The sequence below is a fragment of the Piliocolobus tephrosceles genome, chromosome 8 (genome assembly GCF_002776525.5).
Source record: "Piliocolobus tephrosceles isolate RC106 chromosome 8, ASM277652v3, whole genome shotgun sequence".
NCBI lineage: Eukaryota > Metazoa > Chordata > Mammalia > Primates > Cercopithecidae > Piliocolobus > Piliocolobus tephrosceles.
In genome coordinates, this window is record NC_045441.1 from 68,712,363 (window position 1) to 68,736,783 (window position 24,421).

Here is a 24,421-nt window from a genome sequence, read left to right on the forward strand (position 1 = left end):
CTTTCATACCAGAAAAACTAATAGAGAAAAGCCTTCCTCAAGTTTATATAAGGGTAACTGAAATTGTTACTCTGCCTGCTAGGAAGAGGTTCCTACCTTTAATATTTTGAAATGTCAGATTACTTCTAAAAACTTGTAAGAGGAAGTCCCGACTAAATTATTTACTACTTCACTCGTACCTACATTGTTTTTTCAGTAGTAATAATGACTTTCCAATAAGAGATCTCATGTTGTTACCTAGTCTTCTTTGCATCAAATGATGTACATTTGGTTAAAATTTGTAAAATGTATAAAGTTAATATTTTTATGGGGAGTATTTCCTGGCAACTAAGTTTATTGGAGCATGTAAATACCTGCCACTTGATGGATTACAGAACAGCAGCGCAGCCTGAGCTGATTTGCAATCGCAACTTCTTTTCGATCTATATCCAGCCTACTGTATTTATCAGAAGGGCTGTCTCACATGTGAACTGCTGACTCAACAGACTCCATGGGTAAAATATCTCTTGACTCTTCAAAACTGAGGTGCATCCAAATAATATTTATGTACATGAAAATTTTAAAGTATTATTTTTTCTAAGTTTAAAATGTATTTTCTTGAGATTAGTCATCAGACCAAATCTCTGGTTTTGAGAAATTGTTTGATTTTTATTTTTTCCCAAATATTTCATTCCCGTATATCCATAAGTACTTTGAAAATATTATTATTCAAGATTGTTTTCTCCTCCTGGAGCTATTTTGCTCTAACTTTTGTGCAATTTTCCAAGTGATATTAAAGGAGATTTTGTAAAATGAGCTAAGTTTATATCTCCTGAATAAAATTTAGTCTTCTCCCCAAGAATACTTGCTACATTTAATGCTCTTTCTGTGCTTATCAGCATCTCTTTCACATGTTTGGTGTAATGATATCCATTATCAAGTGTGGATAATTATGCCAAGGATCCGGTCTAGTTGACTGTGTTCACAGACCATAGTGGGCTGCTAGGGAAATGGAAGATAACTATAATCTAATGTGATTTTATAAATTGTGGAGAAAAAAAAAAGAAGTTGCTTTTATTTCTTTATGAATAAAGTACTCCCAGAATGAGTTCAGTGGTGAAAAATACCAAAAGAGAGATTTTCTCCCATGTTATTTATAAATTATAAGCTATAACTTTGTAAAGGTAAAAGTTATATATACTTTTATTACCTCCAAATTGATCAGTTTTATAGACATTTACATATTCAGGTAATTTGTTTTCTTATATTCACTTATGATTATGAAGTATCAACATAGATGTATGTGCTTTCTTTGGAATCATCAGTACATGTACTGCCATCCTTCCTTGTACAGTTTTTTCTATATGCTAACTATAGGTGTAATTTATTGATGTTTTCTTTTTTAAAAATTTTCCATTAGGAAAATGTTTGCATTATTGATGGACTCTGCTATGTTGAAGGAGACAAAAATTCAACCAGCCCGTGTTTGATTTGTAGACCCCAAATTTCAAGATTTACTTGGTCATTTTTAGAAAGTAAGTTATTCTTTATTAATCCAAATATTTCCTATACGAGACATTTTAAAAGTAGTTTTCAGCCAGAAGTTACATAAATGTGTTTAAAATGAATGACCTCTGTGTTTAATTTAGCATCTCTCCTAACTGCAAAATTTACTTTGAGGATATAGGATATTTATTTTAATATTTGATTAGGAAAGCATACGTGATTTACTAATGGAAGAAATGGGAATTATTAACTCAGGTACACACAATTTCCTATGCTTAGCTTTACCTCTGTTCCGTTTTGTGATGTTATTAACCATTTAAGCTCAAAGGCCATGGATTCAGCACCTGTTAAACAAGGTATCTGGACTCAGTAATCTATAAAGTGCCTTCCAGCACTACTGTTGTGTGATGTGATAAGTATAATATTGGGTACAGATAATTTTGAGATACTTTGTTTCAAATAATACTCCAAATTGTAGTTACATACCATATAACTTCCTCACTTTCATAAATAGAGTTATGTTGATTCCATATAGGTGTCTAAGTTCTCTTTCTTCATGGGGAGATCAGACATTATTAGAGACAATAGGACACAATTATTTCCTGGCCTCATGTAATTTTATTTAAGGGAGTCATACAACTTTATATTTATACTATGCTTTGTAATATCATTATAATTGTATGCACATATTCATTACTGTGTTTCATTACATTTACTAGATGATTCACTGTTTAGGTTTAAGACTCATGGAATGCTGTGGAAAGACAATGGGAATTTACATTTACTAGATGATTCACTGTTTAGGTTTAAGACTCATGGAATGCTGTGGAAAGACAATGGAAATTTGAGGAAAAATATAGTACAAGAGATGAAAAATACAATACAACTTCTGAACTGGTGTCTCTGTTTTTTCAATGGCTATTGTTTGACTGATAGATTCATTATAGTCTCATAGTGTTCAAAGTCATAAAGGGCCATGAAAATATCATGTCTTTTAAATCTCTCATACTGAGGATGAGGAAATTAAAATCAATAAATTAGGCTGCTTGTGTAAGGATATGCAGAGACAGAACAGGAGCCAGAGCTACAATCTCGAGGCATTAGTGCTTTGTGGATTCAAGCAGAGTGTTTGTGAACAATAGAATGTAATGGGGCTATTTGTTCCAACTGTTAAGTCAGTAGGCTGAAAAGGTAGACATTTTTTAATATAACACAATATAAAAAGAGGTTTTCAGTTGTTTCATGAGTGTAAAGGGAATTCTGCCTGTCCTCTAAAATAGCCACTTTTTTTTTTTTTTTTTTTTTTTTTTTTTTTGAGACAGAATCTCATTCTGTCTCCCAGGCTGGAGCACAGTGGCAAAATCTCAGCTCACTGCAACCTCCACGTCCCGGGTTCAAGCAATTATTCTGCCTCAGTCTCTGGAGTGGCTGGGATTACAGGTACCCACCACCATGCCTACTAATTTTTATTTCTAGTAGAGGCAGGATTTCACCATGTTGGTCAGGCTGGTCTGGAACTCCTGATTTCAGGTGATCCACCTGCCTTGGCCTCCCAAAGTGCTGGGATTACAGGTGTGAGCCACCATGCCCATCCTGAAATAGCTTCTTTTTTTAGTGTGTGCACTCAGCCACTGGAAGAATATCTGAGGAGCAGAAGATGAGTATGACTAATGGCTTCCACATATTATAGCTGGGGAGGCAAGTACAGCAAGAAACGTTCAGAGGAGCCAAAGAAACGGAGCAGTCATGGGCAGTGACGGAGAAATAGAGAAAGGGAGTAGAGGGAGAAAGTGAGGCTGAAAGAAACAGAGTGCAAAGGATCCGCAGTCAGAGAGAGAGAGAGAGTAGTGAGGCAGTCAACACCAAGAAGTAAGTTGAGACAGAAGAGGCGCAGCATCCAGTGTGGACAGTGCATGTGTATTTATGTATTCTGTGCTATATCCAAAGTGCTTTCATACTTTCATAATAATGCCTGAGGTCTTGCACCTGTCAATTACTTTCAGATGTCTAAGAATGGAATTGAACTTACTCAGAATGTTAAAAAAAAAAAAAATGAAAACAGCTAATAGACCTTTTAGCAGAGTTCAGTCTTTATCAAAATGCATAACTCTGTGGGAGCTCTCAGAAGTACACTTCATTCCTTTTTCTCACGGGTATAAAGTTAAGTGTTTTCTCTATTACAGACAACCAACCCCCGGTGATTCAAGTATTGCAAGACAAATTACAGACATTTTATGGTGAAAACTTTGAGTATCAGTTCGTGGCCTTTGATCCGGAAGGTTCTGACATCCACTTTACGTTGGACTCTGGTCCTGAAGGAGCAAGTGTTTCCTCTGCAGGGCTTTTTATGTGGAAAACAGAGTTACTAACTCCACAACAATTTACTCTACGCCTTAAGGATGACTGCGATGCTGAAACTAGAGTCACGATTGAGGTAATCTTTATAATTACGTAAGTGTCACTGGATTCTTTTGCAATTTTAGCAACTTTATTTGAATTTAAAATACAAGCCATATTCCTAGTTGTAAAGAGCAACAGAGTTATTAAACATTGTATGGAAAATTAAACTGCCAAAACTTTTTATTATTGTTTGTAAGAATTTAAAACCTTAGAGAGAGTCTCAAGCCCAGAAGCACAGATATAAATTAATAATTTCTTTACTGTTTTACTTTGTACTTCCCTGTAACAAGGATAAACTCCTTCAGCTCCACCTTCATGAAAGATGTGTGATTAATCTAAGATTGATAATTATACCCTCTTCCATCAAGTGAAAGGGCCTGAGATGTTGAATTAGAAATCAAGATTATAAATATGACTTGAGATAACTAATTGGCAACTATAATTCCTTTCTTTATTGACTTTTCTTTTCATTATGTCAGTCATGAGCACTTAATACTTCCAAACCCTTTATGTGTCCATTGTTCTTTTGAAACTTGGAACACACTTTTACACTGAAGTAATATTGTGAAGAGCAGCTGTGTTCTATGCCATATTAACCCAGTAATTCAGAAGATCATTTGCTCTCTAGGTTTGTGAATAACCCAGGTGATTAACTGCTGTCCACTTTAGTGATTTTTTTTACGTTGTTCTACTTGCATGACAGAAATTGATCATCTTGTAACTTTTTTTAAGACAAGTTATCCTTAGTATTATATTGTGGTTTTGCACCTGGGAGTGGGCATAATTGCTTTATTAAACTATTTTTAATACAATTTTATATTACATTTGTGTGTATGTGTGTATATATATCAAATATAAGTGATTTGGTCATACTTGTACATAAACACACATGCCTGTCATGATTTCCGGGGCATAAACTGAAGATAATTTTATTGAAAAATAAGACATTTCCTTTTTTTTTCTTTTCTAGGTGACTGTGAAGTCTTGTGATTGCTTGAATGGTGGATCATGTGTGTCTGATAGGAACTTTCCTCCAGGGAGTGGAGTGTACCTGTGTGTCTGCTTGCCTGGCTTCCATGGTAGCCTTTGCGAAGTCAACACTAGTGGATGCCAATCCAACCCTTGTGGTCTTGGCAGCTGTATTAGTGGTTTTCACAATTATTCCTGTGATTGTCCACCTGAGCTCAAAGGTAAGATTTTGCTCCTCATAACAAATGAGAAAGAAAAGCTCATTGAAACACACATCTACAGATTACTCAAGCAAATGTGTGGTCCTAAAGATTTCAGTCCACATCTTTACAATTTTAATAAAAGTTATTACAAATGTAATTACTATCCATATCCCTTGTTCTTATAAATTGTAAATTCCATACACTATTATAATTTTGCTCATTTTTGTAACTGTTATAGCAATGTAGGAACCTGTTCTGCAGGTTTCTAAACATTCCTGCCTATATTTGGTAGGGAGAAGTGTATTAAAATGTATTACTATTAAGATATAATATGGAAAAATAAAGGAGTTATGCCAGAGAAAATACAAAAGTTATCACTTAAGAGAGATTTTACCGATAATTCATTGACTTAGAAATATCATGGTAAAAAGTTGAAATCAAATGAAATGTTAGCATATTTACTAACTCATTAATTGTCCTAAAATGTGTGATTACAGAAATATATGACTGCCAACCTTTAATTTTCCATGGCTTCTTAAAAACTCATATGAATACTTTCTTTACATTTAATAGATATAAATATTAAGTAAGTAAATATATAGTTAATGAGCTGATATTTTTCTTGAAGACACCTATTTTAACAATACAGTAGAACTGAGCAGAAGATTTATGTGTCTTCTAATTTTCTTCACCACCTTTTTTTTTTTTTTTGAGATGGAGTCTTGCTCTGTCGCCCAGGCTGGAGTGCAGTGGCATGGTCTCAACTCACTGCAAGCTCTGCCTCCCGGGTTCACGCCATTCTCCTGCCTCAGCCTCCTGAGTACCTGGGACTACAGGCACCTGCCACCATGCCTGACTAATTTTTTGTATTTTTACTAGAGATGGGCTTTCACCATGTAGGCAGGATGGTCTCGATCTCCTGACCTCGTGATCTGCCCGTCTCAGCCTCCCAAAGTGCTGGGATTACAGGTGTGAGCTGCCACGCCCCACCTCTTCAGCATTTTAAAACAAAAATTTTATCATTTGGAACTATGAATATAGATCTCTTTTCTACTCCACTGTAGACTATATTTGAAAGAATTCAAATGTTGATTGCCTCAAAAATTTTAGTATAATAAGGGCTACCATCCATATATGACTGAATTTATTCATTCAGATGAGTTGTTAAGCATTTCAGAGTACCACATCAACTAAAAAACTTTTACTAAGGACACACTGACTTTCCTAACATAAACAATTTTTGTAACTAAACAATTTGTCCTTAAAGCTAAACAACCATCCTAAATAACTTTTAAAAATTACTGACTTTTTAAACAAAGTTCAAATTATTGTTGTAATATGAAACTTTTTGCCTCAAATATTAATGGAAATCTTAACTCATCTTATTTACAAAAAAAAATCGTATGTACTTGAAAGGTCTAGTTTAATATTAAATTGAATATAATTAGTGACTTTATATTTGATTATACAGTAAGTTTTTAAAATAGCATACTTCTATCCTCATAATGCATAGCAGCTCTTTTGGGGTTAGAAGGACAGACATGAAAAGTAGATGTTATATAATAAGCCAATTGGACATACAATGTTTTTCAAATTAAATAATTTGAGCTCTTGACCTATATTTTGTACAGGCAAAAACTGCCAGGAAGATGTTGATGAGTGTGACTCCAAGCCTTGCTTTGAGGGAGTAGAATGCCTGAATACCTTTCGTTCCTATCATTGTGGTTCATGTCCAAAAGGATTTTATGGGGATGGAAAAATATGCCATGGTAAAAGTTCCTATTTTCTGCTATAAGATTTCTTTTTTTGCTGTATTTATTTTTTAATAGCATAGTTTCTGTTTTTGACTCATGTATTTATTCAGTGTAAATGCATTAAGTGTCATGCATTGAACTAGATACAAAAGTTGCAAAAATATGTAAGACATGGCCTCTGATTTAATAAGTAAAGTGTAACAGCAGGGAATATGACTAGTAATTACACAGTACAATAAAGTGTTCTGTGTCTTTTGATAGAAATCACAAAAGAGCTAGTAGGAATATTATAAAGGGAATCTTATCTACCTGGAGAAATAGTGAAAACTTTTAAAAAAGGAAGTGACTAGACTATACTAGACACATGAGAACTGAATCTGACAGATCAAGAGAGAAAAAGGCATTCCAGCCAAAAGCAACAGCAGGAGCAAAGGGACAGAAGCAGGTAACATCACAGCACTCTTTGGGCAACCATTGTGAATAGTTCAGTGTGCCTGGAATATAGGAAGAAAGGGGGGCTGCTGCAAGAGTTAGAGCTAGAGAGGTAAGCAGTAGCAAGACCACATAAAAACCATGGAGACTCCCTTAAAATTTTGAGGTAGGAGAGAAACACAATACAGTTTACCATGTGAGATAGTTTAAGAAGTAGTGTGTAGGATGGACCCCTTGTGGGTAAGGAACTGTGTAAATCTGAAGGTGGGAAGAAGAGTTAAGAAAATATTTCAAATATATAGGAAAAAGATGAAGATACACTAACCTAAGATGAGGTAATGATGAAAGGGATACTAAAGAAGCAAGTTGATTGTACTTAGTCGGTGACGGATTAGTATGATGAGAGAAAGAGATTCATTAAGTTTTAAGTGTTTGATTTTAGTGAATGGGTGTGTACAATTTGCATTTGCATTGCTATGGATGAAACTGCGTCCCCCCAAAATTTATGTGTTGAAGCCCTAACTCCCAGTGTGGCTATATTTGGAGAAAGGAAGGAATTAAGGTTAAATGTGGTTATAAGGGTGAAGCCCTGATCCCATAGAATTAGTATCCTTATATGAAGAGACACCAGAGAGCTTGTGATATATGGACAGATCCAGAAAGCAGCCATCTTCAAGCCAGGAAGAGAGTCTTCACCAAAAACTCAACCAGCCAGTCTGATCACTTTGATCTTAGATCATTGAACCTCCAGAATGGCAAGATAATTTCTGTTGTTTAAGCCTCCCAGTCTGTGGTATTTTGTTATGGCAGCTCAGTCTGACTAAGACACGCAAGCAATGTATTGGAAGAACAAGTTGTTTTGGAGGGGAATTATAATGAATTCAGTTTGGATGCACAGAAACTAGGGTTACTATGGAATATCCATGTGTGCTCAGAAAGGAGGATTAAGTTGAAAATATGCTTCTTAGAATCATCAGCTATGTCATAGAATTATTCAGGGAAAACCCTTAGATTTAGAGGAAAGTGGACAAAAAAAAATTGGTAGACATCAACATTTTAAAAGATTAAAAGAGAAAAAACTAAGTTACAGAAGACAGTGTTGAAGATCCATACCTTGGGTTTAATTAAGTGAATGGGACGCTCTTTGATGACCTTATGTACTAAGGAAGCAGCAGCATCTTGTGCTTCAAAATGGGCTGAGCCTGCCTAGCCCCACAGATATGAACAACACAGTATAGGATGGTAAGGGGAATTCTCTACTTCTGTTTCTCACATTTACTCCTGAATATCCCATCCCTAATATTCACATCTTCCACTCTAATAAGTGATCTAGCAGTATTCTTTCCCAGACAAGCCCATTTCTTCAATAAAAACTTCATTCAGTGGCATTTAAGAGAAAAACAAGTTGAACCAACTCCCCTTACACGTGAGTGACTAAATATGTTTCTTAACATTGTCAGTGTCATTTGTATATTGTAGGAAGGGGCTTATTAATACAAAAGGATTTTTAGTTGTTGGTTGTGTTTTCTTAGTTTTATAATAGGCACCAGAGTCAATGAATATCAACGTGAATATAGCACAGTTATTCTTGAGGTTATTGCTAACTAGTGGGGCACATAAGAATCAATAGCGTGAAGGGCAAAGTTCTGTGGGAGAACCCAAATGGGCAAAATTGATTGACTGGGTGAATGCAACTGAAGGAAAGTACATTAGCTTGGGCTGCCATAACAGACTTGGGGGCTTAAACAACAGAAATTTATTTTCTCACATTTCTGAATGTTGAAAGTTCAAGATTAAGGTGCGAGTAGGGTTGATGTGTGGTGAGATATCTCTGGTTTGCAGACTGGCTACATTCTTACCAGGTCTTTCCTGCATGTGTGGTATCTCTTCCTCTTTTTGTAAGGACGCCAGGATTAGGGTGCCACTCTTAAGATCTCATTTAATCTTTTACCCCCTTAAAGACCCTGTCTCCAAACACGTTCACATTTAGGAGTAGGGATTTAACGTATGAATTTTGGGGGGACACAATTCAGTCCATACCAGAAAAGTGGGCAGAAGAGATGACATTTAAGCTAGTTATTTAATCTAATTTGCAGAGTTCCATCCAAGTGGCATTCGTATTGTATGTTCTTATTTGTGGTGCTTTGGTTGTATAATAGTTTAAGTCTCATCTGTTTTTCTTGTTCTCATTTACAGTTGAAACACAGTTTTTAAATAAATTTACCACACACGCTGTGGTTCTCACAAGATCTGATAAAAGTATAAATAAGGAAGAGGATGATAAAGATGCCCAAGGGAGGAAGAGGCATGTTAAGCCAACAAACAGAAATGCCCTTAGTAAGTAATGGTCTTAGTTAAAATCTAATGACAAGTAATTCCTCTTGTTTGTTTTCTAGAAGATCAACATATTTATTCCTCAGGTATTTTTATTTTTAGAAAGATCACCTAAAGGTTATATAATGCAGTTTAAAATTTATTCTTTCTCTTGCTAATCTATTCAGTCATCTGGGTTATATTTTAGAAAAAAATGCATTTATGTCCTCTAATGGACAAAGCATCATTTAAAGTGATTTCAGAGAAGCTAATAGTTGGAAGTGACTATTTCAAACTTATATTTTATAAATCCTTAGAAATTGGTCATCCAGTATCTGCTCAAACCCTAAAAGTGATAAGAAGTTCACTATTTCACAAGGCCTTACTTGTGTCATAGTGCTTTCTTAATAGCCCTCATTTGGTTCAATCATTCTGTGATTGTCTTCATAAAGTTCTTGTATATTGCACATTGACTTTCTTTACACCTTAGCTTTCTGTATTATCAAATGTTATTGTGAATGGACTATCTCTCAAGATATTTTTGATTCCTGGAACCTAGGAAATGTGTCTTGATTTTCATATTATTCCTGTGTTGTCACGTTACTGAATACTCTGATGTACACTGTGGTTTATAGTGGATTATCTTTCTTGATTTTATTGACAGACAATAATTGTTTTTTGCAAATAGGGAGTTTTGTCTGCTATTCTTATTTACTTTCTAGTCTCAATAGTGAGATTTAATTTATACTTATAATGTGCCAGCACTAGGCAGACATTTTTTGTATCTTACCTCATTAAATCCTCATAATAGCTATTTACAGTAACTGTTATTACTTCTGTTTTACAGATGATTAAACAGAAACATAGAAGGGTTAAGTAATGTGTTCAAATTATGGAGTTTTAAACTACAGAAGAGAATTGAGCCTGAGCAATCTAACTGAAGAGACCAGGGTCTCAAACTTACACTCTCATTGCAGTGTAGTGTACCTCTAGTACAAAGCCTGTAAGGAAGGGAGGGCTTTGTTAATGGTATGGGAATTCTTCTCTTGTTTCACTATTGACTATGATATCACTGTAGTTTCTGCTAGATACCCTTTGTCCAGTTAATGAATTTTCCTTTTATTAGTTGCTTTTCCAGAATTCCTAGTTTTAAATCAGGAGTGGGTTTTAAATATTATCAAATGCTTTTTCAGCATCATTTATTACTTGCTATAATTGCAGTTAACAAAGTTTCCTTAGACTAATTTTCTCACAATATTTAAAACCAATAATTAATACGTATTACATTTCAACATCATTATGTATTTTCCATATTGTCTTTATGCAATTATATCATATAATTATGTTAATAGATTCAAGTGTAATCCTGATATATTTTCTCATAAATGTACTGCTACTTTGATCTGCTAATATTTCATTTAAATTTTTTATATAATGTCACAAATATATTGACTATATGATTATGCCACTTTAATAAAGTGTTTATAAAACTTTTCATCTCTTTTTGTGCATTGCAGCAGTTTTGAAAACACTGTTTCCTTAATTATTTGGTAAAATTTTTTCATTAGATTATCTGTCCTAGCATCATTTTGGGTAGTAAGTTTAGATTGTTTTTCTATTTCCATCAATGTTTGTACCTCCTCTTTAGTCAATTTATTCACTTATATTTTGCCAGAAAATCATTTGTCACATTTAGATTTCAAATTCTTGTATACAATTACATGTAGTATTCTTATATAATTAAAATTGTCTTCTTATATGTAGCTTTTTCACTTTCCTCATCTCCAAAGTTGTTTAGTTACATTTTTTCACTGTTACGGTTTTTGATTTTTCCTAGACAGAAGTTGCCAAACGTTATCTATTTAATTGGGATTAATTTTTTCAAATAATCATTTAGATTTGTCTTTCTGCTGATTGCTATCCTTTTACTCTCCTTTTTTATTGATTTGTAGGGTTACTTCATATATTCTGGCCACCTCATATATTCAGATCCCATACATAATCTGTACTTGAAATTATTGTGTTTATCTCTGTGGTTTGCCTTTATCTGTGTTCTGTTTTTCATGAAAGCATTAAATTTTATGTAATCAAGTAAATATATTTTTAAATATTTTATTTATAGCTTTTTAAATAGATACAAGTCTAATCCTGATATATTTTTCCATAAATGTACTGCTACTTTTGATTTGCTGGTATTTCATTTAAATTTTTTATATGATGTCACAAATATATTAAGGATCTCTCAAAGTTTAAGTTATAAATATGAACTCTTAAATTATCTTTTAGAGCATTTATTATTTTATATTTTACATTTAGTTTTTAATTCATTTGAAATTTGTTACTTTATGATATGAAGTAGAGGTCCAATACTTTTTTTTTCTTCCAGGCGAATAACAATTATGTAGTACCATTTATAAAATAAGCCACATTGAATTTAAATATCATATTTTTATTTAAAGTCCCTTATATGTTGAGATGTATTTCTGAGTTTTCTATTATGTTGTTTTCTAATAGTCTTTTTCTATGCCAATAATACATTGTTTTGATTAGTGTGGCTTTATACTATGTTTTAATATCTGTAAGGCCAATATCTTCCTATGATTCTTGTATTCTGTAATTTTTTTTCTATCTCTGATATGTACCTTCATAAGAACATCAAATCATTACATTTCAAAAGAAAAAATGTGCTTTACTAACAGGCATTTGCTAACATATGCTCTTTTCTTACTTTCTTCAATGATAATTTTTGCAATCTGGAGTTTCAATTCTTCTCTGCTTCTTTGTCCAATTCTCACAATAGACAGACAATAAAAGCTCACCTAAGGACAAGGTTTACATGAAGCAATTTGGTTCTAGAAGGAGTCCCTTCTGTGTACAGAGGCTGAGGGAAGGGGACACTGACTTGGCCCAGTCATTTAAAGCAGGTCTTCTGGGGAGTGCTAGTCCAGGACCTCTTCTGTATTTTTTTTTTTCTTTTTGACACTTAATTGTGCTTACCTTATTGCCCTTGTTTATTTTGGGGGCTATATTTGGTGCACTCCTGTTTCTATTAGTCTGAACCTACATACTTTTTATGTTTCAGGAAGTCCTCACATTTTTCAAAAATCTTTCATTGCACTTGTTGCCAACTATGTTAAGGATTATTTTTGTTGTTTTTGGTTCATTTTCTTCTATCTTTTTCTGGTTTTGATTTGATTTGGCTTGGCTTTCTCTGTTTTTATATTTTAACACTTTTGAGAATTGCTTTGCATGAAAACAGTGCAAAATCAAACCCTAAATTTGCAGTAGAAAGTTTAACTAGAAAAACATATCTAATCACTGCTTAAAATGTGTCCTTACTCTAAAACTCATTAGATTTTTCCATACCAAATAAGTAAAAATGCATTATAAGGAAATGAAGTATTTTGGCAGGGAGAAATAAACAATAACCCCCCCCCCCCCAAAAAAAAGGACCTGTAAAAATGTTTTAATTTCTAGTTGAGCAATCAAGAAAGACGGGGGCATAAAATCTCATTTTATCACATTGGGAACATTATCAGAACCGTGGTTCTTTGCCTCTCATATATAATAGCATTTATATAAATTTCCATTTTTTACTTATACATTTACACCTGTCTTATTTACAGGCAAAATTACTTACTATTCTGTGTTTCTGTAGGTTTCATTTTATTTTTGTCACTCCTGTAGTAGTTCTCAATGATTGTTTCATAGTGAATTCTAAATTGCTCAGGGATAGGGGCTGTACTTTCCTTTGTTTTGAGGCTCATGTGTATGAGGTGATCAACAGGTGTTTGTTAGCCATTTCAAAATCTTAATAAAATAAATTATCGTACTTTGACTTTTATACTATTTAACATTCTGGGTTATTTTGTGTACCCCAAAAGATTATAAGCTCCTTGAAGACAGAAACAGTGTCATGATTTCTTATTAGTACACAGCTCCTACTACAGTGTTCAACAGTGTAGATACTAAATGAATGAATGAATTAATTAATGTAAAATATTTCATGTAGCAAAGACTATTTATAAATGCTATTGACTCACATTTTTTAATTTTTTGGTTGTGTAGGTATAAATTTTCAGCCACCATCAACAGAATATTCACTAATTGGTACAAGATTTACTCCCACTCCCGCTACTATCAAGAAGTTATTGAGCACGACTAACAACATCTCCCGCTCATCACTAAAATTAATTACAGCCCAAATGGATAATTCAGTAAAGGCCATTTCCCATCAGATATCAGATTTTGAGCATGTGGATCGTAGTCTTAGTACAAATCTCAGTCTGGGTGAGTTGGAAGTTTCTATGAAGAAAAGCAGCTTTTTAAGCATGAACTCAAACAGCACCCATGGCAAAGCGAAGGACGATATCCAGAACAACATCCAAACAGAGATGGGAGGGTATAACTCTCAAATTAGCAGGTCTTCCCAAGATTACACACAGTATGAAGATGAGTTTGTGTCATCTATTACAAAGGCAATCACTATTTTGCCAGAAAAGTTTGGATCAACCAAAATATCACCTTGTGCTGACTCGCCTTGTTTTTTTGGTGTTTCCTGTGTGCCAAGCTCAGATGGTCTCTTCAAATGTGGACGCTGCCCGTTTGGGTATTATGGAGATGGTGTCAATTGCAGAGGTAGTATGAAACTCTTTAGAAGATGCAAAGAAAAGTATCTAATTCAAGTTTAAGTTATTACAAAGATATGCTTTTCTGTTTACTAATTTCTATTTATTCCGCTTTGTTCATTTGTTTCCATTTATTTTATTTATTAATCATTTATACTGTATTCTTACCACATTTTGAAAGAACAAAGCTGGGTTTTCTGAGTTATTTATTAAAATCATGTTAATATTATAGAGTATTACAACTATATAATATATATTACAAATATATTGGAGTACTTTCTGTGTTCCAGGGTCTGTGGAAACATTTTGTATCAACTGTGTCATGTAATCCACATGAACCCACATATTGGGTATTATTTTTCCCATTACACAGATGAGGAAACAGAGCTTTGGAGTGCCCACTGAATTTCCCAGCATTAATCAGCTAAGCAGATAAAAGATGTCAATATAGATCTGATTAACACTGTGATCTGTGTTCTTTTCAGCTCACAGTGGGCATTTAGCACTTCAAATTCTAATTCTGGTATATTTGCTTATTTGCATGAACTAGTTTTCTCTGTAATCTTTCCAGCTCTTTTGAGATTACAGCAAGTCATATATCACTTTAATTTTAAAGACATTGTTTCTATCTTCTCGCAATTATTAACATTGCTTTCTCTGATGAAAATCAACTTTTTGGGTTTGACAACATAAAAGCTGTCGTGTGTTATTGTTTTTCTTTGTGTTTTGGCTTGTTTGAGACTAAACTTAAGCAAGAGAGTTATTGTGTTCTTGTGTTCTTGTGTTCTCAGTATTATCTAGAGGGACTATTAGTTAACTATTCAAATTTCAGAGACTTTTGCTTCTATTATAACTAAGTCTGTGGCAATATGTATGTCCTGTTTTAGTAATCAACCTTTTCTTCTTTGATTTTTTTTAGCCATTTGTAGACATCCATGCGGAAAAAGTAGGGAGTGTGTTGCCCCAAACATCTGCAAATGTAAACCTGGTTACATTGGTTCTAACTGCCAAACTGGTAGGTAACATCATTCATTAGTTTGCATGATAAATTTTATTTGGTAATTGATATGTCTAAAACCTGGGCTTTATTTTATACAGCTCTTTGTAACCCTGATTGCAAAAATCATGGAAAATGTATTAAGCCTAACATTTGTCAGTGTCTTCCAGGACATGGTGGAGCAACCTGTGATGAAGGTGATAATTCAAATTAAAAATCAAATAGAAGCCTAAAATATAGCATAATTTTCTTTAAAAATCATTTTACAAGACAATTCAGTTTTACTGTGTATATACTAAAATATTCTTATCAAAGCTGGTATAGGACTCTACATTTTAAAATACTTATTAAACATAATTTATTCAAAGATTCTAAAGAATTAAATTTCTTAAATCAGAGATTGAAGGAGCAATAGCTTATTTGTGATTGGGAAAATTATCCTCTGAAACGATTTGAGGTTTAGTTATAAGGTACTATATATCTACAAATATTTTAGCTTCAAGCAAAAGACAGCTATTGAGTGACCTACCAAATATGGTTCAAAGAAAGTGTTAAATGCCAAACAACTAGAAAATGTAAAGTAGTAAGAAGAAATCTAAAATGTGAATTTTTAAAAATGCATCTATAATCATATAATTGCATTGCTTTGGTTTAAATCTTAAGTGGAAAATGTATGAAATAGCATTCCTAAAGTGGATGATACTTTAAAGAAATAAGTTGTTTATTTTAAAATAATATGTGAAAAGATAGTTTGGTAGATGGTGCATATAATTATGAAGAAGCTGAGAGCCATGTTAAATGTTTTTATGGCAAGGCAAGCTACAAATTAACAAATTAAAGTAAATTTAGGGTGAAATAACAGAAACAGTCAATATAAATAGCATACGAAAATAACTATAGAACTATAGGAAAGCTCTATTTGTAAGGCAGGAATACGTAAGTTCTCTCACTTTTCAGAAGAAGGCTAAGGTCCTGTATTTCCTTCCAGTTAACACAAAGTTTTATTAATCAAAGCATGCTGCTGATTTGTAAGTGTTTCCAGTGTGAATTAATATGGCCAGTCCCACAGAACTAAATTTTGTAGTAAAAGAGGACTTAATGTATTATAAATTGCTCTTACAACAAGATTTTATTGTGACAGTGCTTTATAAATATAAACTGACTTTTTAAAAATTAAGAACTGACTTAATAACATAATCTGTTTCTGCAGAACATTGTTACCCACCTTGTCAACATGGTGGCACATGCTTGGCTGGAAATCTCTGCACTTGTCCTTATGGTTTTGTAGGACCGAGGTGTGAAACAAGTAAGCAAAACTCTCCTGCTGTCTGATATAATGAAACTGCTTCTTTGAATAGTGGGTGGCCTTAATGCTACATGAAATGAACCCAAATTCTAAGTAAAGAACACACATTGATGATTGATGACAACAGTTACCATCCTGTATAGCACTGGGATCAACCACAGTGGCCATTACTAAGATAAATAAGTTTGTTTTGGGAAGTAACGTCACTCTGATGCTCTTCATGACCTTTCTTTGAGAAAACAGGAACTCAAATTTGTTAAATTGCATGTAAATTTCCTTTTAAATTTATGTCTATGATTGCTTTCGTCAATAACGAATACTTTTCCCAAATAGCCAAGTCTTGTTTACCACTTGGCTCAATGGTTTTCTATTTTTTCCATCTCTATTAACCAAAAATGAAATAAAATAAAGTAACTGAATGTTAGAATCAGAAAGCATTTTAAACCCAAATATAAATTATATTTTATCTTTCTCTGTGATCTTATTAATTAGCAGATGTGATTGGCAGTTAAGAGCTAGCTAGATAAAAACCAACAATATGACTACTCCAAGACTAATCTTTCTTTTCTTTTATTCTGTGATCTCAGTGGTTTGTAACAGGCACTGTGAAAATGGAGGCCAGTGTCTTACACCAGATATTTGCCAGTGCAAACCTGGCTGGTATGGACCCACCTGTAGTACAGGTAAAATGGGAAATATTTTCAATGAACATGTCAATTAAAAGTTAAAATATGCCAGTGTCCTGAAGACGTGCACCTAAGAAACGTAAAACTGACCTGACAAGACAAAAATGAAGTTGCTATTTCAGACAGATTTTTAAAACTCTTTCATCTTCATTCCCTTTGTTTTTGTGTTGAACCATATGGTGTCTTACAGCTTTACTGTTATCTTATCCAACCAATACTGTTTTTGCTTTTATATTTCCCTCATTCATCTACCTTGTGGTGAAGAGAAACATGTTGAACCATCTAGGTCTCTTTTAAGTTTTTCATCACAATACAAACATCCTATTTCATTAAATATCTAAGCAATTCTGAATTAAGTGCATACCTTTTATGTTATTCTATTTATGTATCACAGTATCAGACTTGTTTTTTTTTTTTTTTTTTTTTTTTTTTGAGACAGAGTCTTGCTCTGTCACCCAGGCTGGAGTGCAGTGGCGTGATCTTGTCTCACTGTAACCTCTGCCTCCCAGGTTCAAGCGGTTCTCCTGCCTCAACCTCCTGAGTAGCTGGTATTACAGGAGTGTGCCACCACGCCTAGCTAATTTTCATAATTTTAGTAGAGATGGGATTTCACCATGTTGGTCAGGCTGGTCTCAAACTCCTGACTTTGTGATCCACCCACCTCAGCCTCCCAAAGTACTGGGATTATAGGCGTGAGCCACTGTGCCCAGCCTAAGCTTGTTTCTTTGGCAGCAACGTTTGCAATTACCTATGTTTGATCTAATTCATTATAATCTAATGACTTTTTCTCAATGAAAGTGTAATTCAATGTTTATAGCTGGCCAATTATCTGTGAAGCATGATGCAAATGGAAACAAGCATCCATTTGATTTTTGCCCTGATTTCAAGTCACATATTGTTAGTGACAGAGACATGGGATACAATTATGCAAAAAAACTATGATACAAGTTGAGTTATGATAAGTAATGTTATTGAAACACAGTTCCTTAGAAGCAGAGAAGGAAGAAATTAATTTTGGCAAGTGGAGTGAGGAAGAAAATAGTATTTATAGTAGATGTTGGTGAATGGGTAGGATCTAGTGTGAAAAATAAAATTGGGGATGTCTTTCAAAGCAAAACAAAGAATGTTTTTGAGTGTGCTAGGACTTGAGTGCCGTGTCCCCATTTTAATTGGGAAGGCGATAAAGAGGTGTGCATGGCTACATGTATTTGAGCAGATTACAAACCATCCTGTTAACACTGTTGAATTGTCATCTCTTAACTTGCAATCATTTCTTCTAGCTTACTGATGGCATTCTGAATTCTAATCATAGCCTCTACATTCTTGATAGAGCAGGAGCACTGTCATCTTGGACAAACACCGACACTTTAAATTCCAGCTCCCTTTTGAGCTTTTCTAAGCTTAGTGTTATTTGTAAACTTAATGAACATACTTTCAAAGCGATTATCCAGTAATTTCATTCCTCTTATGTTTGGCAAAGTCTAATTAATTATACATTATGGGTTTTACTTGTAGTAAAAATAAAATATTTCATTATGCACCATTTTGTATTTCTGTGCAGCTTTCATTTTTTAAATAATAAAACTTTTATGGTCTCTTTTCTTCCTGCTGTTTATTAGCTTTGTGTGACCCTGTTTGCCTCAATGGTGGTTCGTGTAATAAGCCAAACACTTGCCTCTGTCCAAATGGATTCTTTGGTGAACAATGTCAGAATGGTAATTAATCTTTCTTTGTATGTAAAAAGGGCAAATGGAAAGTTAGACATCAACAGAGCTCTGAGTAAACATGAGACAAGTTTCAAAGGGAAAGATGAAATTTTCCCCCAGAATTCTTGTAATGTTTCAAGTATGCCCACCAAATTACTAGCTTACAAAAATATATCAAAGTTATTATGTAAAATGGTTATATTTACTCAATATATTGAAGCTCATACCTTGGCACCTCTCTGTGCAGTTTTGTAGGACCAAGGTGTGAAACAAATAAGCAAAGTTCTCTTGTAGTCTATTATAATGAAATTGTGTCATTTCTGTGACACAGCAAAAATGTTTGATTTATGGTCAATCTACTGTCCACTATTATCCCATAATCTCTTTTCACCTTAGTTTCATTAAACATTTATGAAGAATCATCTATGCACAGCACTATGCAAGAAGATACAGAGACATAAAAATGCATTGTTTTTCTCTTTCACGACTTATTATTTTAACACTTTCCCTCATATAGTTAATGTTACAGGTTATTTTCAGAATAATGGGGATGTTTTCAGGGTATGAATTAATGTCAACCAATAATATGTAACGTGTATTTTCTGCATCTTCATATTTTTGTGTTTATAAAAAATGAAGAGTAGATTTTTAATATAGAACATGTCAGAGTATTTCTATAATTTAATTCCTAAAATTCAGATTTTCCTTGCCACAATGTACTTTGATTTGCAATTCTATTTATTTTATTTTGGATGTTGGCTAGGATTCTTAGGATGGAAATACAGCAGAAAAGAAGCCATCACGCTAACACAGGATATACGGGCGTAGCAAATGAGTTCCTGTAATTCATATTCCTTTGAAGAAGCAGTTGGAGAAACAGAAAGAAGTGAAGATTAAGTTAAGAGAAATCTTGAAAACTAGAAGGCTATGGCTAAATCCATGCTAAAGAGTTATATATGTAGTTTTGAATGGAGAATGTAAGGAAAGAAATGAAAACGTTACATCTTCCATGCTACTTGAAGTAGATGTAAGATATAGTAAGAAAAGTTGTCTAAAATGTATATACCAGTTGTATAAGTGGATAAAAGAAGAAATCTCTCAATTGTTAAACTGAATTAAAAATTATCTGTTGAACATATTCCATGATGTAAGGGCCAGAAAACAGATTATCATTGTGGGAAGAGAGTAGGTTTTACAATTATCTTGCCTCCACAACTTTCTTGCTGGTATGGAAATTTACTTAAAGGCTCCATGCCTCAGACTTCCTGGCTTTCAAGTATGATCTAGACAGTTGCTATGACATGTAATTATTATTAGATCTCATCTTCTTGTGAGCCTAAATGGTGGGAAGGGAAGATGGCACACACATTGAAAGTGATTGAATAAAATTAGGTGGAATATAAAGTCATATGAAAAACATATACTGTGTGCACTATAGAATTTTTAAAAAGGAAGATAGAAATTGAGCTAGAAACATCACAAAACAGTTAAACTACTAAACTAGTAAGCAAGGCTTAGGATGTATGGCCAGAGAGATGTTTAAATACACCTTCCAATTTGCTTCACCTCTTGGATTTCACATGGCGAGTGAATCCAATTACTTAGCCCACTTTAGGGTTTGGTGACAGAATGAGGCCTATAGATCTCATAAATATATGTGGAGGGTGGATTTTCTCATAAATCTCCTTTTCCTAATGTGGGATTATGGGTAGACACAGCGAAGCTTAAATGGTATGCCCTTTGTATATATTATTTTAATTATATATGCTTTTTTGCATAAATAATTTATTTCTACACTCAAGTTTTTGTGGATAATTAATTATAGCAAGATTACCCATCATAAACAATTTGCGGAGCTTTTTTAACTTTTAAATTCCTAACCACAGGCATTTCCTATGGAGTTTTCATAGTAGAAAGAATATATGTTTTCTAATAAATAATAATCTTAAATTGTGTGAAGGATAGGCTGCGGAAAATGTGAAGAACATTTCTCCACCAGTAAAAAGTATCAATAAAATGTCAGAGAAATAACAGTAGACTCAAACATGAGCCAAAAAAAAAGTTCAACTTAAAACACTGGAAACTGTTTGCTAAAAACTTGCATTTATATTGTTACTATGAAGTTCTATATTATTTCCATTCAAAAATCTATTTGAAAACAGTAGAATTTTTCTTACAGTTTTTGAAAATAAAGAAAGCAACTATTAATTCAAACTGGGAGTCAGTCCACACTAGTCTTATTAATACCAGTTAATATGAAATTTATTTTTAAAATACAAACTAACATTTATTTACTTATTATTTAGGAAGAAATTAAATTTTAGATTTTCTAGACAGGTTTTCCTGTGTATTACTTAAAAGAAATGCCTGCATTTAATTTTCATACCTGGAAGAAACATGAAGTAATCATAACCCTCTCATAAAATTAATACATATTAACCTCTGCATTTCATAAAACAGAATTGAACACATAGGAGCTACCAGTAAGATATATTCAAAATTATCTAACAAATGTTCTGAATAAAGCCAAGGATTTATTGTTAAAAAGACTTTTACCAAGCATTCACAGGAATAAGTCACATATAAAGCTCTGCCTTCATAATCTCAGTAAGTACTCAAAAGTTAGTTTAAAAGTGCTTTCTAAGTGTGTGGAAAAGTGTTGGAATTTGTCTATTTTCCGCAAGAACAGGCACATTCTTATTTTGAGCTAAGTTTTGACTTATTTTCTGGGTTTTATCTAGATCATTCCATGCTTTACTTTGTTGTATAGTGAAACATAAGTTAAAGTTTATAATATATTCATTGTCATATGAAAGAATCAATTTGTTATGAACACTTAACCAATATATTTCAAACTGTGCTAACCCAATAGCAGCTTATAGATATAAGCATTGCATTTCGTGATTTAGAAAGGACAGGTTTAATGAGTGATCTTTTATTTTAATAGCACATTTCTCTGCCTTATGGCCACATTGATGAAAAGCACATGATGCAATGTATCATATGTAATAATGGAATATGTAATATTCACAGATTGCTGCCATGTGTTCTTTTAGCTTTCTGTCACCCTCCCTGTAAGAATGGTGGCCACTGCATGAGAAATAATGTGTGCATCTGTCGTAAAGGATACACTGGTAGGAGATGCCAAAAAAGTAAGACATCACTAAATATATTTGTCAAGTACAGGTAAAGCAAAGACAAAACTATTGAATTTAAGGACTGACTTTTCATGCTTTTACCCTAAGGCATCTGTGATCCTATGTGCATGAATGGAGGAAAATGTGTGGGACCGAACACCTGCTCTTGTCCTTCTGGTTGGAGTGGGAAACGATGCAACACACGTAAGAGGAATGCTCTTAAAACGCTGAAACTTTCATCCTTCATGGGAATGTAAAATAGAAGTTAAAACAAAGAGCATTTTTTTTCACCTTTGCTTTCTTGGTCTTTTTAAAATTTTTGCATATTAATTCCTGCTTTAGGAGATACCTTTTTGAAACAAAGAGTTTTTACTCTTCTGAACTCATTCTTTCAGGTTAGCAGAAGAGGATATATTGTATTTTTCAGTTTTTCTACTGCACTTGCCAAGATAAATAACAAGTCCTTAAGTCCTGAAGTCGGGGTCAGGGAAAGGTTTTAAAAAATTACTGACTTCTTGGCCCCACCTCAAACCATCCAGTTCTGAGTTTTCCAAGAGGAGGTAACAGTGCCACTCAGACTGTTAGCTCCTGAGGGTGGCTGTCTTTATCCAAATGTTTCATTTTTTTCTTCCTATAAATTATTTTAAATTAGCCACTACTAGAGTGTTTTGATCAAAATGAAAAAATGAGAATCAATATAGATGTCCAGCAATTGGAGAAAAGTTAAATCACGACACATTCAAACAGTGGAACATTTTGCAATTGTTAAGGTCACATTTTCCAAGAATATGTAGTGACATTCAGAAGTGTTCTTGATAAAATATTAGAGAAAAAATTCTTTAATCACTTACCTGTAACTATTTCTTTTTTATTCCTCTAATGAAAAGTTTCGTGGGTTATGGATAGGATTTGACTAGTAATTTAAAATTTTAACTTGTTTATATTTTGATTGGCAGCTATCTGCTTGCAGAAATGTAAAAACGGTGGTGAATGCATTGCTCCCAGCATATGCCATTGTCCTTCCTCCTGGGAAGGAGTGCAGTGTCAAATACGTAAGCCCACAGGATGTTTTTCCTACTGTATGTTCTGAATTGGAATCTGTTATAATAATTAAAGTATAGCCATAGGACAAATCCGTAGGGGGAAAAAAACTCCAACATGCTGATCCTTTTTAAAAAATGATTTTAGAAATAAAACAAAAACTTACTAAATTTTATATCCATTTAAAAGAAGAAAGTGTAGTATAACATATTAATAGTTCATGTGGCAGAGATAATTTCAAACTGTGGTCTGTCCGTTACCAATAAAGTTTCCCCAGGTGGGTCAAAGAAGGCGTTGATATATAGAAGTTTAAATATTATTTCATATTATAAGATAAATACATATTTATCATGGATACCTTAGAAAATATGGAAATGTATTAAAAATTAATCACTCTAGGCCAGGCGCGGTGGCTCATGCCTGTAATCCCAACACTTTGGGAGGCCGAGGCAGGCAGATCACGAGGTCAGGAGATTGAGACCATCCTGGCTAACACGGTGAAACCCCATCTCTACTAAAAATACAAAAAAATTAGCCAGGCATGGTGGCAGGCGCCTGTAGTCCCAGCTACTCGGGAGGCTGAGGCAGGAGAATGGCATGAACCCAGGAGGCGGAGCTGGCAGTGAGCTGAGATTGCGCCACTGCACTCCAGCCTGGGCAACAGAGCGAGACTCTGTCTCAAAAATAAATAAATTAATAAATAATAATTTTTAAAAAATCACTCTAAATTTCACCATCCAGAATTACTTTCGGTTTCTTTTTTAGAGTTTTAGCATATTTCCATCCAATATTAGTCATGAATTTCTACATAGATGAAATCTTAAGACATAGAGGAAGATCAAATTTTATGCAATTTTGAGATTTTCTGTGGAAACTTGCAATAACATGTTAAAATATTACCAATTAACTTAATGGGAAAAACTTGAAATTCCCCAAAATATTTCCAAATGGTTAATAATTATATAATTTAAAAATTGATGGCCAAGTGTATTGTAAACTGAAATTACACAGTTTTATTATGATATGCCTTTTTCCTAGAAATAACGTACCCTCCATTTCAGTGTCTTCTGAACCACACCCTTGTTTCCATGCACCAGAAATTTTGCATGTAATTTTTGTGACTCTTAGACCCTATTTTATTAGTAATTGCTATTGTGATTTATACATTTCTTATCCTAGAAAAATATATCAAAGTACTATTAAGTGCTGGTATTTACAAAAGAAATGTATGCTCAAATATTGATAATTCCAATTGGAATTTAGATGTGATAAAATGCTAGGAAAAAAGAGTTAGCAACCTTGACTTGGGCTGCTTGTTCTGGAGTAAGCTCTATATGGACCATAAGAGAGAAGGATGAGAAGAT

At 33.6% G+C, this 24,421-nt stretch overlaps 1 protein-coding gene across 1 annotated transcript in view; it reads left to right on the forward strand.

The window, feature by feature from the left end:
* Positions 1-24,421, forward strand: part of VWDE (von Willebrand factor D and EGF domains) — a 77,557-nt gene that overhangs the window by 49,246 nt on the left and 3,890 nt on the right. Inside the window, exons 16-27 of the mRNA XM_026448897.1 lie at positions 1,400-1,514; positions 3,669-3,919; positions 4,856-5,075; positions 9,440-9,580; positions 15,104-15,199; positions 15,283-15,378; positions 16,392-16,487; positions 17,075-17,170; positions 18,793-18,888; positions 21,936-22,031; positions 22,125-22,220; positions 22,973-23,068. Of these exons, the coding sequence (XP_026304682.1) occupies positions 1,400-1,514; positions 3,669-3,919; positions 4,856-5,075; positions 9,440-9,580; positions 15,104-15,199; positions 15,283-15,378; positions 16,392-16,487; positions 17,075-17,170; positions 18,793-18,888; positions 21,936-22,031; positions 22,125-22,220; positions 22,973-23,068 (1,495 nt within the window). The remainder of the gene's footprint in view (positions 1-1,399; positions 1,515-3,668; positions 3,920-4,855; positions 5,076-9,439; positions 9,581-15,103; positions 15,200-15,282; positions 15,379-16,391; positions 16,488-17,074; positions 17,171-18,792; positions 18,889-21,935; positions 22,032-22,124; positions 22,221-22,972; positions 23,069-24,421) is intronic.